We start from the raw sequence: 17,775 nt of genomic DNA, 5'->3' as shown, positions 1-17,775 counted from the left end.
CGAGGATGTGGCACTTGGGGACGTTGGTCAGTGGTGGCCTTGGAAGTTGGAAGGAAAATGAAGGATTGGAACAGGCACCACGAGGATGTGGCACTTGGGGACATTGGTCAGTGGTGGCCTTGGCAGTGGGAAGGAAAATGAAGGGTTGGAACAGGCACCACGAGGATGTGGCACCTGGGGACGTTGGTCAGTGGTGGCCTTGGAAGTGGGAAGGAAAATGAAGGATTGGAACAGGCACCACGAGGATGTGGCACTTGGGGACGTTGGTCAGTGGTGGCCTTGGAAGTGGGAAGGAAAATGAAGGGTTGGAACAGGCACCACGAGGATGTGGCACTTGGGGACGTTGGTCAGTGGTGGCCTTGGAAGTGGGAAGGAAAATGAAGGATTGGAACAGGCACCACGAGGATGTGGCACTTGGGGACATTGGTCAGTGGTGGCCTTGGCAGTGGGAAGGAAAATGAAGGATTGGAACAGGCACCACGAGGATGTGGCACTTGGGGACATTGGTCAGTGGTGGCCTTGGCAGTGGGAAGGAAAATGAAGGGTTGGAACAGGCACCACGAGGATGTGGCACTTGGGGACATTGGTCAGTGGTGGCCTTGGCAATCCTGGGGGAATGATCTTTTCCAACCTTGGTTTATTTAGAAGGATCCCTTTGCTGCTCTGCTTTTGGAATTTCCAATTTCTGGTCCATTTTTTCATCATCAGCAGCGCTTCCCATTCGTCTTGGGTTGGAAAGAGCTGCTGAGGAAGGCAGGAGCCTCCCCAGAAATGGAAAATGCAAACCCCCTCCCTCTGAGTTATTGTAATTTTGAAATGGAGGGGCTCTCAAGAAAGAGCTTGGAATCTCCCATTTCCTATTCCCATTATGGGAACAGGAAGAAGAGTTTACTAGGAAAATTAAAATATAAATATAATAGTACAAAAAAGCCCACTGACAGAGTCAGGAATTACCTGACAGCCTGTGGGTCACCCTCCCAATTTATATTTGAAATTAATTAATATAGTTTTGAAATTGAGGGGATCTCAGGCAAAGATATGGGAATCTCCCATTTCCTATTCCCATTATGGGAACAGGAATAAGAATTCACTAGGAAAATTAAAATATAAATAGTACAAACCACTGACAGAGCCAGGAATTACCTGACACCCTCTGGGGCAGGGGGCTGGTGTCAACCTGTCTGGGTTTGGAGAGCCAGGTGTGTGCTGAGGGAGGCAGGAGCCTCCCCAGTAATGGAAAATGCAAACCCCCTCCCTCTGAGTTGTTGTAATTTTGAAATGAAGGGGCTCTCAGGGAAAGATATGGGAGCAGGAATAACAGTTCTGTAGTAGGGAAAGATATGGGAATGGGAAAGTTCTTTACTAGGAAAATTAAAAACACAACTGCAATGGTACAAATAAAGAAACCAACCCAGTGGCACAGTGAGAGCAGGAGCTGAGCCCTGTGGGTCAGGGTGGTGGCACAGTCCCATCCCAGGGGGCTCAGGGTGGTGGCACAGTCCCATCCCAGGGGGGCTCAGGGTGGTGGCACAGTCCCATCCCAGGGGCTCAGGGTGGTGGCACAGTCCCATCCCAGGTGGCTCAGGGTGGTGGCACAGCCCATCCCAGGGGGCTCAGGGTGGTGGCACAGTCCCATCCCAGGGGGGCTCAGGGTGTGGCACAGTCCCATCCCAGGGGGCTCAGGTGGTGCACAGTCCCATCCCAGGGGGGCTCAGGGTGGTGGCACAGTCCCATCCCAGGGGGCTCAGGGTGGTGGCACAGTCCCATCCCAGGGGGGCTCAGGGTGGTGGCACAGTCCCATCCCAGGGGGCTCAGGGTGGTGGCACAGTCCCATCCCAGGGGGCTCAGGGTGGTGGCACAGTCCCATCCCAGGGGGCTCAGGGTGGTGGCACAGTCCCATCCCAGGGGGGCTCAGGGTGGTGGCACAGTCCCATCCCAGGTGGCTCAGGGTGGTGGCACAGTCCCATCCCAGGGGGGCTCAGCCCTCCTGCAGTGCCAGCTGTGGCTCTGCTGGAGCAGGGATCCTGCACAAGGGGGGAGTTTTCCTCTGCAGCTCCAGGGCTGCTGGAGATGGGCCTGCTCTCCCTCTGGGAATGCAGGGGGCAAAGGCTGCTGGGCTGTTCCCAAACCTCAGATTGGATCCAGGTAGGAATCCTCCCTTTCCTGCCATTTTCAAGCTCTTTCCCCATCGTTTTTGTCACCTCAAACCTCATCCCACGGTGAGTTTTGTATCCCTGTGGGCTCTGGGAAACAATAATTGTGAGTTAGGGGTGGCAGCAGAGGGTGCTGAGTCCCTCATCCCCCACAGGGCTCAGAGCAAAGGTGATTTTGCAGAATTAAAGGAAATTTTAATTACAGGCCGTGGGCTGAGACTGAAAATTTAGATCTGCTCATTCCTTCTAATCTGGAGTAGATTTTGGGCTGATAAAGGATTTTAAATGTAAAATTAAAGTTAACAGCAATTTTTAAAGTTCAGATCTCGCTGAGCCTGCACTTGCAGAGAGGCTGCTGCAAGTCTGACACTCAGCTCTGCTTTAAATGAAATTAAATGTTTGCAGCACTTCCCCTTTGCTCTGGCAGCCAGCAATGCCTGCAGAGCAATTTCCATCCCATAATTTGGGGTAAACAGAGAAAAAAAAACCTCAGCTCCAAGTTCAACAAACACAGAATTAACCCCTGTGCTCCTCTGCTTTATTTGCAAGGAGAAAAAAATGAGGTCCAGCTTCAACAAACACTCAGTTTCAAGAATAAACCCCTAAGGGTTTTTTCTCCTTTATTTTCAAGAAGAGAAAGCTCAGCTCTAAATTTTACGAACAGTTTTAAGAAAAAAAACATTTTTTTTCTCTGCTCTATTTTCAAGGAGAAAAAGCTCAGCTCCAAACTGGACAAACACTCAGTCTCAAGAAAAAAACACCTTTTTTTTTTTTTTTTTTTTTTTTTCCTGTGCTTTATTTCCAAGGGGAAAAAAACTCAGCTCCAAATTTAACAAACACTGAATTTCAAGAATAAAACCACTGTTTTTCTCTGCTCTGTTATCAAGGAGAAAAAACCGAGCTCCAAATTGGACAAACACTCAATTTCAATTAAAAAAACCAGTTTTTCTCTGCTCTATTTTCAAGGAGGAAAAAAATGAGCTCCTTGTTCAACAAACACTCAATTTCAAGAAAAAAAAAAATACTGATTTTTTTTTTTCTGCTTTATTTTCAAGGACAAAAAAACTCAGCTCCAAATTCCACAGACAGTTTCAAGAAAAAAATCCTCTTTTTTTCTCTGCTTTATTTTCAAGGAGAAAAAACTCAGCTCAAATTTAACAAACACTGAATTTCAAGAATAAAACCACTGCTTTTCTCTGCTCTGTTATCAAGGAGAAGAATCTGAGCTCCAAATTGGACAAACACTCAGTTTCCAGAATAAACCACTGTTTTCTGTGCTTTATTTTTAAGGAGAAAAAAACTCAGCTCCAAATTGGACAAACACTCAATTAAAATTAAAAAAACCACTGTTTTTCTCTGCTTTATTTTCAAGGAGAAGAATCTGAGCTCCGAATTGGACAAACCCTCAATTTCCAGAATAAACCCCTGCGTTCCTCTGCTTTATTTTCAAGGAGAATAATCTGAGCTCCAAATGGGACAAACACTCAATTTCAATTAACAAACCACTGTTTTCTGTGCTTTATTTTCAAGATAAGAACCTCAGCTCCAAATCCCACAAACAGCTTCAAGAAAAACCCCAATTTTTTTTTTTCCCTCTGCTTCGTTTTCCAGGGCGTCCGTAGCTTGAAGTACACCCACTTCAAACCCAGGTGCGTCCTGCTGGTGCCCATGGACAAGGTGAAATACAGGGAGCACCTGAGGAGGACGGGATTGTTCAGCAGGCCGGAGATTGAGGAGGCAGTGGGCAGGGTGGACTTGTACCTGCAGGTCAGCCAGGACTGCCCCGGCTTCTTCGATGCCGTCATCAACACAGGTGGGCTAATTGCTGATTGCCCTCGGGATAATTAGGGGTTGAGGGGCAGCAGGGTGGTGAGGTGATCTGCTTTTTGGCAAGGTTGGGGTTAAAACCAGGATATTTATTGTTGGGCTCAGATGTTTATCAGTTCTTATCACACTCCCAAACCCTGAGTTCTGCAGCACTTCAACAAACTGAAAATGGAGCCCCAGCTCTCTCCAAGGCCTTTTAGGATCACTGTCCAATTAACAAATGATACTCTGAATTATTTTCACTTTTAACCCAATAACCAACCACCCATGGCCGCAATGGGGACTTTTTATCCAATTGCACAAAACCACCCAAACCCCTGGATGAGGAGGTGAAGGAGAGAGAGAGAAGAAGAGAAGAAGAAGGGTGAAGAAGAAGGAGCAGCAGTGCCCCCAAACCTCCATCTTGTGTTATATTTAATACTGTATTGGGACACAGATGTTTATCAGTGCTTATCTCTGTCACACTCTCTGCAGCACTTCAACAAACTAAAAATGGAGCCCCATCTCTCTCTCTACAAGGTCTTTTAAACTGGCCAATTAAGAAATGACACCCAAGATATTTTCACCAACTATTATAATAAATTATTATAATAATTATTATAAATTATAATAATTAGTTATAATAATTTATTATAAAAATAATAATTATTATAAATTATCTTTTAACCCAATACCCAATCACCCAGGCAGTGGGCAGGGTGGACTTGTACCTGCAGGTCAGCCAGGACTGCCCCGGCTTCTTCGATGCCGTCATCAACACAGGTGGGCTAATTGCTGATTGCCCTCGGGATAATTAGGGGTTGAGGGGCAGCAGGGTGGTGAGGTGATCTGCTTTTTGGCAAGGTTGGGTTAAAACCAGGATATTTATTGTTGGACTCAAATGTTTATCAGTTCTTATCTCTGTCACACTCTCACAAACCCTGAGTTCTGCAGCACTTCAACAAACTGAAAATGGAGCCCCAGCTCTCTCTCCAAGGCCTTTTAGGGATCAACTGTCCAATTAACAAATGATACCTCAATTATTTTCACTTTTAACCCATTAACCCAACACCCATGTCTGCAATGGGGACTTTTTATCCAATTGCACAAAATCACCCAAATCCATGGAGAAGGTGAAGGGTGAAGAAGAAGAAAGTGGTGAAGAAGAAGAAGGTGAAGAAGAAGAAAAAGGTGAAGAAAGGTGAAGAAGAAGGAGCAGCCTCCACCCTAAAACCTCCATCGTGCTTTTTATTTTTCTATTCCTGCATTCCAAACCCCAAACTCTGAGTTTCCCACCCTGGGGTATCACACACTTCTGTTCAAACTGCACACCCACAATCCCAGCTCCATCATTCCATTCTGGAACCTTCTCCAGGCCCTCAGGTCAGTGCAGTGTTCTCCTGGGGGGTCAGAGCCTGGCAGCACAGACAGTCCCAAATTCCCAGCACAGGGGTTCCAGCAGCAGGTGGGAGAATCCTTTCTGGAAAGATTCCCTCTGTGATTCATTCCCTTTGTTGAGTTTTGGGGGTTCCCCACATGAAATTACAGCGCCGTGGTGTAAAAATTGCAATTTGTAAATGTGGCGCGCCATTTACAAATTTAAATAAATCCGTAGGTTTATTTCTTTGGGGCCATTTAAATATGGCCCTAAAGAAATAAACCCACAGGAGAATATTTGAGTGCAGAGAATTTCAGCTTTTGTTCAATGTGTTGTTTATGAAGACCAAGTTTTTCTCCCCAGGAGACATCAAAAATGTATTTGTGTGCCAAACAATGCATTTCTGTATTTTCTGGCTGAGCCAAAATCGTATTTCTGTGTCAAACTCGTGTGATTTGTGTCTTTGCACTGATGAAAAGTTGGGTTTTATTCCTTTTTTTTTTTTCCCCTCTGCCACGAAGTGCATTTCTCTCTCTGCAGATGAGATGGATGAGGCACTCTCAGAGCTGACTCTCCTCGTCAAGGTCTACATGGGCAAGGAGCCTCCTGAGGCTCTGGAGAAACTCCCAGGCTTCGGGGGCCTGGCAGGTAAGGTGGTTTTGATCCTCAGGACATTCCCAATTATTGGCAATGGATGGGTGGGAATCTGTCCATGGTGCAGCCTGTGAGACCTGGGACCTCCTCCAGCTGCTCTGCAAGGGCTGGTTCCTCCAGGAGCGTGGGTTGGGGCTCCGTGGAGTTCCCAGCTCTCCTGGTGATGGTTTGGGGCTCCGTGGAGTTTCCAGCTCTCCTGAGGATGGTTTGGGGCTCACAGGGAGTTCCCAGCTCTCCTGAGGATGGTTTGGGGCTCCGATGGAGTTCCCAGCTCTCCTGAGGATGGTTTGGGGCTCAGTGGAGTTCCCAGCTCTCCTGAGGATGGTTTGGGGCTCAGATGGAGTTTCCAGCTCTCCTGAGGATGGTTTGGGGCTCTGGATGTTTTCTTGATTCTCTTTTGGGGTTCTGGATGGACTTTCCTGATTCCTTTTCTTATCAAACATGGATCCTCTCATCAAACATGGATCCTCCTATCAAACATGGATCCTCCTATCAAACATGGATCCTCTCATCAAACATGGATCCTCTTATCAAACACGGATCCTGTGTTATCAAACATGGATCCTCCTATCAAACATGGATCCCCTTTTCAAACATGGATCCCTTTATCAAACATGGATCCTCTCATCAAACATGGATCCTCCTATCAAACATGGATCGTGTTATCAAACATGGATCCTCTAATCAAACATGGATCCTCTTATCAAACACGGATCCTGTTCTTATCAAACACGGATCCTCTTATCAAACACGGATCCTCCTATCAAACATGGATCCTCCTATCAAACATGGATCCTCTTATCAAACATGGATCCTGTTATCAAACATGGATTCTTCTATCAAACATGGATCCTCTTATCAAACATGGATCCTCTTATCAAACATGGATCCTGTTGTCAAACATGGATCCTGTTGTCAAACATGGATCCTGTTATCAAACATGGATCCTCGTTATCAAACATGGATCCTGTTATCAAACATGGATCCTCTTTATCAAACATGGATCCTCTTATCAAACATGGATCCTCCTATCAAACATGGATCCTCTTATCAACATGGATCCTGTTATCAAACATGGATCTCTCTATCAAACATGGATCCTTCAACTGATCCTTATCAAACATGGATCCTCTTCATCAACATGGATCCTGTTATCAAACATGGATCCTGTTATCAAACATGGATCCTCTTATCAAACATGGATCCTGTTATCAAACATGGATCCGTCTATCAAACATGGATCCTCCTCTTATCAAACACGGATCCTCTTATCAAACACGAATCTTCTTCCCAAACATAGATCCTGTTATCAAACGTGGATCCTCTTATCAAACACAGATCCTCCTCTAATCAAACATGGATCCTCTTATCAAACATGGATCCTCTTATCAAACATGGACTCTCTTCTCAAACATGGATCCTCTTATCAAACACGGACTCTCTTATCAAACACGGATCCTGTTATCAAACACGGACCCTCTTATCAAACCTCTGCCTCTCAGCAGTCACTGCAGATCCTCTTCCACCCCAGCCCAGCCCAGCCCAGCCCAGCCCAGCCTGTCCTTGGCCGCTCCGGGGCTGGCGAATGCCATGGGGAATGTTCCTTCCTGCTGGTCCCGAACGTTCTCACTGAGGATTCTCTCTCCCCCTGCAGGTTCCAGGTCTCTGCTGTTCCCAGAGGAAAAGACGGTTCCATCCTACGGTGACCTCCTGCACGTTTCCACCCATAACTACCCCCTGGACCTGCTGGAGATGCTGACGGCAACGCCGGGCTCCGTGGTGAGGAGCAGCTCCCTGGGATCCCAGCGGCTGCAGCCAAACCTTTCCCAGTTCTCAGGGAAAAAAATGGGGAAAAAACCCCCAAATTCTCTGTTCTCTGTCCCGTTCTGATTCCAGCAATATTTCCCGGTTCTCCTGAATCGGGGAATGGTTTGGGTTGGGAGGGACCTTAAAGATCATCCAGGGACAGCCTCTGGAATTCCTGCTGGGCACATTCCCAAAAAAAGGGGAAGGAGCTGAGGGGGGACGTTTTGGAGCTGAGGGATTTGGTGGGATAAATAATCCCAAGAATTGGAAAATTTAAGGAGAGGAGACTCAGCCATCCTAAAAATATCTCCAGGTGATTTTGGTCATTTTTAACTGATGTGATAGAACACAAAAAAGGGCAATTTAAAGAAAAAAAAAAAACCCAAAATTTTCCCAAGAGAGGAAGGAAGGCAAATCCAGTGCAACCCTGGAATTCCTGCTGGGCACGTCCCAAAAATGGTGAGGAGCTGGGGGGAAGTTCTGGGCTGGGGGGGCATAATCCCAGATGGAAATTTAAGGGGAGGAGACTCAGCCCTCCTAAAAATATCTCTTTTGGTTATTTTGGTTATTTTTAAGTGATAGAACACAAAAAGGGGAATTTAAAGCCAAAATCCCCAAAATCTTCCCAAGAGAGGAAGGAAAAATCCTCCAGCTGCAAAATTCAATTCTCATTTCTCAATTTCTCTTCAGGTTTTTATTTCTCTGTGCCAACCCAGATGCCTCTTAGAGCAAATTAAATGGGAAAAAATCGAAATATTTCTGCAGCCTTAAAGCCAAATTTTGGCTCAGCTGTTCCAGCTGGGACTTGAAATTGTTTTGGCAACCCAATTGAATAAAATCAAATTGGCATTAATTGGTAGATAATGAATTACTTTATTATTTATCAATTAATGCCAATTGAATGGGCTGAGACAGAGCCCAGTTCTACTGCTCAGAAAATAGGAATAAAAGAAATAGAAATAAAATATTCATAGAAATAAAAGAAATAGATATTTATAAAAATATAAATGAAATAAAATTTTATTTATATATATATATAAATAAATAAAAAATTCCATCGTGCTTTGGTGTCAGCTGAGAGCTCAGATATCAATTATCAATAATCAATTAATGCCAATTGAATGGGCTGAGACAGAGCAAATTAAACTGCTCGAGAAATAGAAATTAAATCATAAATAGAAATAAAAGCAGAGCTGATACCAAAGCAGGATGGAATTTTTGATAGATTTTTATAGATATAATATTATTTTATTTAAATTTATTTATAAATATATCTCTATTTCTTTTATTTCTATTTATGCGACTCTTTATTTATATTTATTTTCTTTCTATTTAAGTTAATATTTTATTTATATTATTTTCTTTCTATTTAGGTTACTATTTTATTTATATTTATTTTATTCATATTTAGGTGAATATTTTATTTTTATTTACGTTAATATTGTATTTCTATTTCTTTTATTCCCATTTACTGAGCAGTGTAATTTGCTCTGTCTCAGCCCATTCAATTGGCATGAATTGATTATTGATTATTGATAATTGATAGCAGAGCTGACACCAAAGCAGGATGGAATTTTTGATAGATTTATTTTTTTTATAAAAGTTTTTCCTCCTGTCAGGGAATTCTGGAAATTTTTTGACTCCTGTGACCAAATCAAAACCTCACCAGAGATCAAAACCTTCCAGCATTCCAAGCCAAACAAATAAAAATTAAAATTAAAATTAAATGAAAACAAAAATAGTTTCAATTGTTTGACAATTAAATTTAAAAAATTAATTCATTTCGAAAATTAAATTAATTTTTTTAAAAATTAAATTAAATAAAATAATTTCAATTAAATTAAATCAAAAATAGTCTTCAATTTTTCAATTAATTTATTTTAATTTATTAATAACATTTTAATTTATTCATTTATCCACCTCCCAAATCCCAACCCCAGGATGTTTAAATTTGAATTTCAATTTAAATTAAACCCCTGGAACTTCATCAGGAGGAAGGAGGATCCAAGCCCTGAAAGCAGCAGGAGCAATGGAAAATTCTGGATTAAATTGGTGCATTTTGGTTTTTCCCCTGCCCAGGAAGAAGCCTCTCTGCAGAGACGATTCTCTGCAGCCAGGAAGGTGCTGCTGGCCCACAGGTAACCTGCACAATTCCAGGAATTCCACTTTATCCCCACTCAATCCCACTTATCCCCTCACCCCTTTCCCACTCATCCCAGTTTATTCCCATTTATCCCAATTTATTCCCATTTATTCCATTGAATTCCAGTTTATTCCCATTATTCCCATTGAATTCCAGTTTAATTATATCCCATTTATTTCCCATTGAATCCAGTTTATTCCCATTTATTCCCATGATTCCATTATATTTCCAATTTATTCCCATTGCATCCCGTTATTTCCCATTTAATTCCAATTTAATTCCAATTTATCCCATTTAGTCCCATTTTATTCCATTTTATTCCATTTTATTCCATTTATCCCATTTAATCCAATTAATCCATTTATTCCATTTAATTCCAATTTATTCCCTTTAATCAAATCAATTCCCATTTATCCCATTTATTCCAATTTTTCCCATTTTATTCAATTATTCCCATTTTATTCCCATTTAATTCCAATTTAATCAAATTTATTCCCATTTATTCCCATTTTATTCCCATTTATTCAATTTATTCCCTTTTATCCCATTTTATTCCCATTTTATTCCCATTTTATCCCATTCATCCCATTTTAATCCAATTTATTCCCATTTAATTCCCATTTATTCCATTTAATCCAATCATTCCCATTTAATTCCAGTTATTCCAATTTATTCCCATTTAATTCAATTTATTCCTTTATAATCCAATTTATCATATCCCATTTATCCCAATTTATTCCCATTTAATCCCAATTTATTCCAATTTATTCCCAATTTAGTCCCATTTTTATTCCATTTTATTCCATTTTATTCTATTTTATTCCATTTTATTCCCATTTTATTCCAATTTAATCCAATCAATTCCCATTTAATCCCAATTTATTCCAATTTATTCCCATTGAATTCCAGTTTATTCCCATTTATTCCCATTTAATTCCCAATTTATTGCACATTTAATCCCAATTTAGTCCCATTTATTCCAATTTATTCCATTTATCCCATTTTATTCCCATTTATTCCCATTTTATTCCCATTTAATCCAAATCAATTCCCATTTAATTCCAATTTATTCCCATTTTTTCCCATTTATATCCCATTTAATCCAATTTATTCCATTTAATTCCAATTTATTCCCATTTAATCCGAATCAATTCCCATTTAATTCCAATTTATTCCCATTTTATTCCCAATTTAATTCCATTTATTCCAATTTATTTCCCATTTAATTCAATTTTATTCCCTTTTATCCCAATTTATTCCAATTTAATCCCAATTTATTCCCATTTTATTCCATTTATTCTATTTTATTCCAATTTATTCCCATTTTATTCCATTTAATCCCATTTTAATTCCAAATTTATATCCAATTTATTCCATTTTATTCCAATTTATTCCCATTTTATTCCATTTAATTCCAATTTAATTCCAATTTATATCCCATTTATTTTCCAATTTATTCCCATTAATTCAATTTATTCCCTTTGATCCCATTTAATTCCCATTTTATCCCAATTTTCATTTCCCAGTTTAGTTCCCATTTAATTCCAATTTATTCCCATTATTCCAATTTATTCCCATTTAATTCCAATTTATTCCCTTAATTCAATTTATTCCCTTTTAATAATCCCAATTTATATTCCCGTTATCCCAATTTATTCCCATTTAAAAGTTCCCAATTTAATTCCAATTTTCCCATTTAATCCAATTTTATTCCCATTTTAATTCAATTATTCCTTTTAATCCATGTATTCCCATTTTAGCAATTTATCCCATTTATATTCCCAATTTAATTCCAAATTTAGTCCCTTTATTCATTATTCCCATTTAATTCAATTTATCCCTTTGAATCCCAATTTATTCCCATTATCCCAATTTTTCCATTTAATCCCAATTTTATTCCAGTTTATTCCCATTGAATTCCAATTTGATTAATCTCACCCTGCTTGGGCTGTGAGAAATAAAATTAAATAATCTCAATTTTTGATTGAGCTCACCCCACTTGGGCTGTGGTAAATTTCTGATTTGTCTCACCCCATTTGGGCTGTGATAAATAAAATAAAAATTTCATAATTTCTGATTGACCTCACCCCACTTGGGCTGTGATAAATAAAATTTTAGAAAAAATCTCAATTTTTCATTAATCTTGCCCCACTTGGGCTGTGATAAATAGAAAAAAATTTAATTTTTGAATAATCTCACCCCACTTGGGCTGTGATAAATAAAATTAAAAAAAGAAAAAATTCAATTTTTCATTAATCTCACCCTGCTTGGGCTGTGCTAAATAGAAAAAAAATTCAATTTTTTATTAACTTCACCCCACTTGAGCTGTGGTAAATTTCTGATTTATCTCACCCCACTTGGGCTGTGATAAATAAAATAAAAAATTCTCCATTTGTGATTGAGCTCATCCCCCTGGGCTGTGCTAAATTAAAAAATAAATTAAAATTCCCAATTTGTGATTGAGCTCATCCCCCTGGGCTGTGCTAAACCAACCAAAGTCCCCGTTCCCAGCCGTGCCCTGCTCAGTAATTTGAATATCTGAATTATTCAAATGCAATAATTTGAATGTTGGTGGTGCAGGGACCTGGAGCCCTCCCGCCAGCCGGTGCCCCGGCCCGTGCCACCGCTGTCCTCGGGCCCCAGGAGCACCCCAGCGAGCAGGTGAGCTCACCTGGGCTGGGCGGGGCAGTGACACCTTCATCCTCATCATCATCATCATTGTCATCCTCCTTATGGACCTGGGGGTGCGGGGTAATGACACCTTCATCATCATCATCATCATCATCATCATCATCGTCATCATCGTCATCATCCTTATGGACCTGGGGGTGCGGGGCAGTGACACCTTCATCCTCATCATCTTCATCATTGTCATCCTCCTTATGGACCTGGGGGTGCGGGGTAGTGTTAAACCTTCATCATCATCATCATCATCATCATCATCATCCTCAACATCCTCATCATCATCATCATCATCGTCCTCCTTATGGACTGGGGGTGCGGGGTAATGATACCTTCATCATCATCATCTTCATCATTGTCATCCTCCTTATGGACCTGGGGGTGCGGGGTAGTTAAACCTTCATCATCATCATCGTCATCATCATCATCATCGTCCTCCTTATGGACCTGGGGGTGCAGGGTAATTACACCTTCATCCTCATCATCATCATCATCGTCATCATCATCATCATCGTCCTCCTTATGGACTGGGGGTGCGGGGTAATGATACCTTCATCATCATCCTCATCATCATCGTCATCATCATCATCATCGTCCTCCTTATGGACCTGGGGGTGAGGGGTAGTTAAACCTTCATCATCATCATCATCCTCATGAACCAATTAAACCTTCATCATCATCCTCCTCACTGACCTGGGGGTCCAGGGTAATTAAACCTTCATCTTCATCATCATGAACCAATTAAACCTTCATCATCATGAACCGATTAAACCATCATCATCATCATCATCCTCATGGACCAATTACACCTGCATCATCATCATCATCACCATCATTCTCCTTATGGACCTGGGGGTGCAGGGTAATTACACCTTCATCCTCATCCTCCTCCTCCTCCTCACTCACCTGGGGGTGCAGGGTAATTACACCTTCATCCTCATCCTCCTCCTCCTCACTCACCTGGAGGTGCAGGGTAATTACACACCTTCAATCCTCATCTCCTCCATCCTCCTCCTCACTCACCTGGAGGTGCAGGTAATTACACCTTCATCCTCATCATCCTCCTCCTCCTCACTCACCTGGGGGTGCAGGGTAATTACACCTTCATCCTCATCCTCCTCCTCCTCCTCACTCACCTGGGGGTGCAGGGTAATTACACCTTCATCCTCATCCTCCTCCTCCTCACTCACCTGGGGGTGCAGGGTAATTACACCTTCATCCTCATCCTCCTCCTCCTCCTCACTCACCTGGGGGTGCAGGGTAATTAAACCATCATCAATCTTTTAAATCGGCAATTTTTTAAAGCTCCTCTTTTAAACCAGGAACTGTTAAACCTCCTCCTTTAAACCTGGAATTTTTAAACCTCCTCCTTTAAACCAGGACTCTTTTAAACCAGGAATCTTTTAAACCAGGAATCTTTTAAACCTCCTCTTTTATTCCAAGCATCTTTTCAAGCTCCTCTTTTAAACCTGGAATCTTTTAAACCAGGACTCCTTTCAACCTCCTCTTTTAAGCTCGGAATCTTTTAAAGTTCCTCTTTTAAACCAGGACTCTTTTAAACCAGGACTCTTTTAAACCAGGAACTTTTAAACCTCCTCTTTTAAACCAGGAATCTTTTAAGGTTCCTCTTTTAGACCAGGAATCTTCTAAGCCTCCTCTTTTAAACCAGGACTCTTTTAAACCAGGAACTTTTAAAGCTCCTCCTTTAAACCTGGAATCTTTTAAACCAGGAATATTTTGAGCCTCCTCTTTTAATCCAGTAATCCTTTAAAGCTCCTCTTTTAAACCGGAAATCCTGTAATCTGGGAATCTTTTGAACCAGGAATCCTTTAAACCTCTTCTTTCAAACCAGGAATCTTTTAAACCTCCTCTTTTAAACCAGGAATCCCTTTAACCTCCTCTTTTAAACCAAGAATCCTTTAAACCTCCTCTTTTAAACCAGTAATCTTTTAAACCTCCTCTTTTAAACCAGGAACTTTTAAAGTTCCTCTTTTAGACCAGGAATCTTTTAAGACAGGAATCTTTTCAAGCTCCTCTTTTAAACCAGGAATTTTTAAACCCCCTCTTTTAAAACCTCCTCTTTTAAACCCAGAATCTTTTCCAGCTCCTCTTTTAATCCAGGCTCTTTTAAGACTCCTCTTTTAATCCAGGACTCTTTCAAATCAGGAATCTTTTGAACCAGGAATCTTTTCAAGCTCCTCTTTTAAACCAGGAATCCTTTAAGGCCCCTCTGATAAACCAGGAATTTTTAAACCCCCTCTTTTAAACCCAGAATCTTTTCCAGCTCCTCCTTTAATCCAGGACTCTTTCAAACCTGTCTTTTAATCCAGGACTCTTTTGAACCTCCTCTTTTAAACCAGGAATCCTTTAAACCTCCTCTTTTAATCCAGGAACTTTTAAAGCTCCTCTTTCAAACCAGGAATCTTTTGAACCAGGAATCTTTTCAAGCCCTTCTTTCAAACCAGGAATTTTTAAGCCCCCTCTTTTAAACCCGGAATCTTTTCCAGCTCCTCTTTTAATCCAGGACTCTTTTAAGCCCCCTCTTTTAATCCAGGACTCTTTTAAACCCCTCCTTTAATCCAGGACTCTTTTAAAACCCTCCTTTAATCCAGGACTCTTTTAAACCAGGAACTTTTAATCCAGGACTCTTTTAAACCAGGAACTTTTAAAGCTTCTCTTTCAAACCTGGACTCTTTTGAACCAGGAATCTTTTCAAGCCCCTCTTTTAAACCTGGAATCCTTTAAGCCTCCTCTTTTAAACTTGGACTCGTTTAAACCTGCTCTTTTAAGCTAGGAATCCTTTAAACCCCCTCTTTTAAATCAGGAATCTTTAAACCCCTCTTTTAATCCAGGACTCTTTTAACCCCTCTTTTAATCCAGGACTCTTTTAAACCCCTCTTTTAATCCAGGAATCCTTTAAACCTCCTCTTTTAATCCAGGACTCTTTTAACCCCTTTTAAATCAGGACTCTTTTAAACCCCTCTTTTAACCCCTCTTTTAAATCAGGACTCTTTTAAACCCCTCTTTTAAACCCGGACTCTTTTAACCCCTCTTTTAACCCCTCTTTTAATCAAGAACTCTTTTAACCCCTCTTTTAATCCAGGACTCTTTTAACCCCTCTTTTAATCCAGGACTCTTTTAAACCCCCTCTTTTAATCCAGGACTCTTTTAACCCCTCTTTTAATCCAGGACTCTTTTAACCCCTCTTTTAACCCCTCTTTTAACCCCGGACTCTTTTAACCCCTTTTTTAACGCAGACCTGTCTCTCCCCAGTTTCATGGAGCTGGGGCTGGCCTGGAGGCAGGTGTTCCTGCCCCCTGAGGCCACCCTGGCCAGCGTGGAGCCGCTGCTGTGGGCCAAGCTGCCCCTGCCCCAGCGGCACCTGTCCTCGGCAGGGGTGCGCCCGGACATCTCCCGGGGCAGGAGCGAGCTCCAGGCGAGCCCGGAGCCAGGTGGGTGTGGGCTGGGGGACCCTGGGGACCACCCGGAGCCAGCCCTGCCACGGCGGGGACAATGGCCAGCAGCCCTGGGGGCTCACAGCCACACCCCGTGCTGGAATTGCAAACGGTGCCAGAGACTCCAGAATTCCAAAATTCCAAAATATTCCAGAATCCCATCTAGTCAAAAAAATTTCACAATTCCAAGAATTCAAAAAAAAAAAAAAAAAATTCAGAATATTCCAGAATCCCAAATATTCAAAAATTCCAGAATTCCAAGAATTCAAAAAAAATTTCAGAATATTTCAGAATCCCAAATATTCAAAAATTCCAGAATTCCAAGAATTCAAAAAAAAAAAAATCAGAATATTCCAGAATCCCAAATATTCAAAAATTCCAGAATTCCAAGAATTCAAAAAAAATTCAGAATATTCCAGAATCCCAAATATTCAAAAATTCCAGAATTCCAAATATTAAAAAAAAAAAAACCAGAATTAAAAATAATCCAGAACTCCAAATAGTCAAAAATTCCAGAATTCCCCCCCCCACCAAATCCAGAATCCCCAATATTCCAGAATACCAAATATTCACATATTCCAGAATTCTTACAAATTCCAGAATACCCAATATTCAAGAAGTCCAGAATTCCAAAGTATTCCAGAAGTACAGATATTCAAAACTTCCAAAATTCCAAATATTAGAAAAATTCCAGAATTCAAAAATATTCCAGAATTCCAAATATTCCAAAAATTCCAGAAGTCCAAATAGTTAAAAATTCCAGAATCCCAAATATTCCAGAATTACAATTATTTTAAAATCCCAAAATTCCAAATAGTCCAGAATTTCAAGAATTCCAGAAATTCCAGGAATTCCAAATAATCAGAAAATTCAGAATTCCAAGTATTCCAGAATTCCAAGTATTAAAAAAATCTGGAATTCCAAATATTCCAGAACCCCATATATTAAAGAATATATTAATATTATTATATATCAGAATATATTAATATATAATATTCCAGAATTCCATATATTTCAGAATCCCAAATATTCAAAAAGCCCAGAATCCCAAAAATTCCAGAATTTCCGCTATGAAATAGAACCCAGGGCCTGCTCAGGGTGGCTGAGCTGAGCTGTTCCCCCAAGCTCCGGCACTCTGTGCTGGATTTCCCTTCCCGCTGGATTAACCAACCCCCGAACCTTCCCTTCCCTTCCCTTCCCTTCCCTTCCCTTCCCTTCCCTTCCCTTCCCTTCCCCTTTTCCCTTCCCCCCCTTCCGCTGTCCCTTCCCTTCCCATTCCACCCTGTCCCCTTCCCTGCCCTCTTCCGCTTCCCCTCCCTTCCCTTACCCTTTCCCTTCCCTTCCCTTCCGGCTTCCCTCCTCCCTTCCCTTCCCTTCCTTCCCTTACCCTTCCCTTAGTCCCTTCCCTTCCCCTTCCCCTTCCCTTCCCATCTATCCCTTCCCTTCCCGTCCCTTCTCAGACAGGGTTCCGCTTCCCTTCCCTTTCCCATTATCCTTGCCCTTCCCTTCCCTTTCCCTATCCCTCGTCCCTTCCCCTTCACCCTTCCCTTCCCGTGTGGCCCTTTCCCTTCCCTTCCCTGGCCCTTATCCCCTTTGCGTCAAACCTTCCCAGACCTTCCCCACAACTTCCCTTCCCTTCCCAAACCTTTCTTCCTTCCCAACCTTCCCCTCCCTCCCTCCCCACCTTCCTTCCTTCCC

At 41.5% G+C, this 17,775-nt stretch overlaps 1 protein-coding gene across 1 annotated transcript in view; it reads left to right on the top strand.

The window, feature by feature from the left end:
• Positions 1-9,939, top strand: part of LRGUK (leucine rich repeats and guanylate kinase domain containing) — a 45,640-nt gene extending 35,701 nt beyond the window's left edge. Inside the window, exons 13-16 of the mRNA XM_050985410.1 lie at positions 3,765-3,966; positions 5,878-5,985; positions 7,646-7,770; positions 9,877-9,939. Of these exons, the coding sequence (XP_050841367.1) occupies positions 3,765-3,966; positions 5,878-5,985; positions 7,646-7,770; positions 9,877-9,939 (498 nt within the window). The remainder of the gene's footprint in view (positions 1-3,764; positions 3,967-5,877; positions 5,986-7,645; positions 7,771-9,876) is intronic.
• The last annotated feature ends 7,836 nt before the right edge of the window (positions 9,940-17,775 follow it).

The sequence above is a fragment of the Serinus canaria genome, chromosome 1A (assembly GCF_022539315.1).
Source record: "Serinus canaria isolate serCan28SL12 chromosome 1A, serCan2020, whole genome shotgun sequence".
Classification (NCBI taxonomy): Eukaryota; Metazoa; Chordata; class Aves; order Passeriformes; family Fringillidae; genus Serinus; species Serinus canaria.
This window is presented reverse-complemented; position numbering and strand designations above follow the sequence as displayed.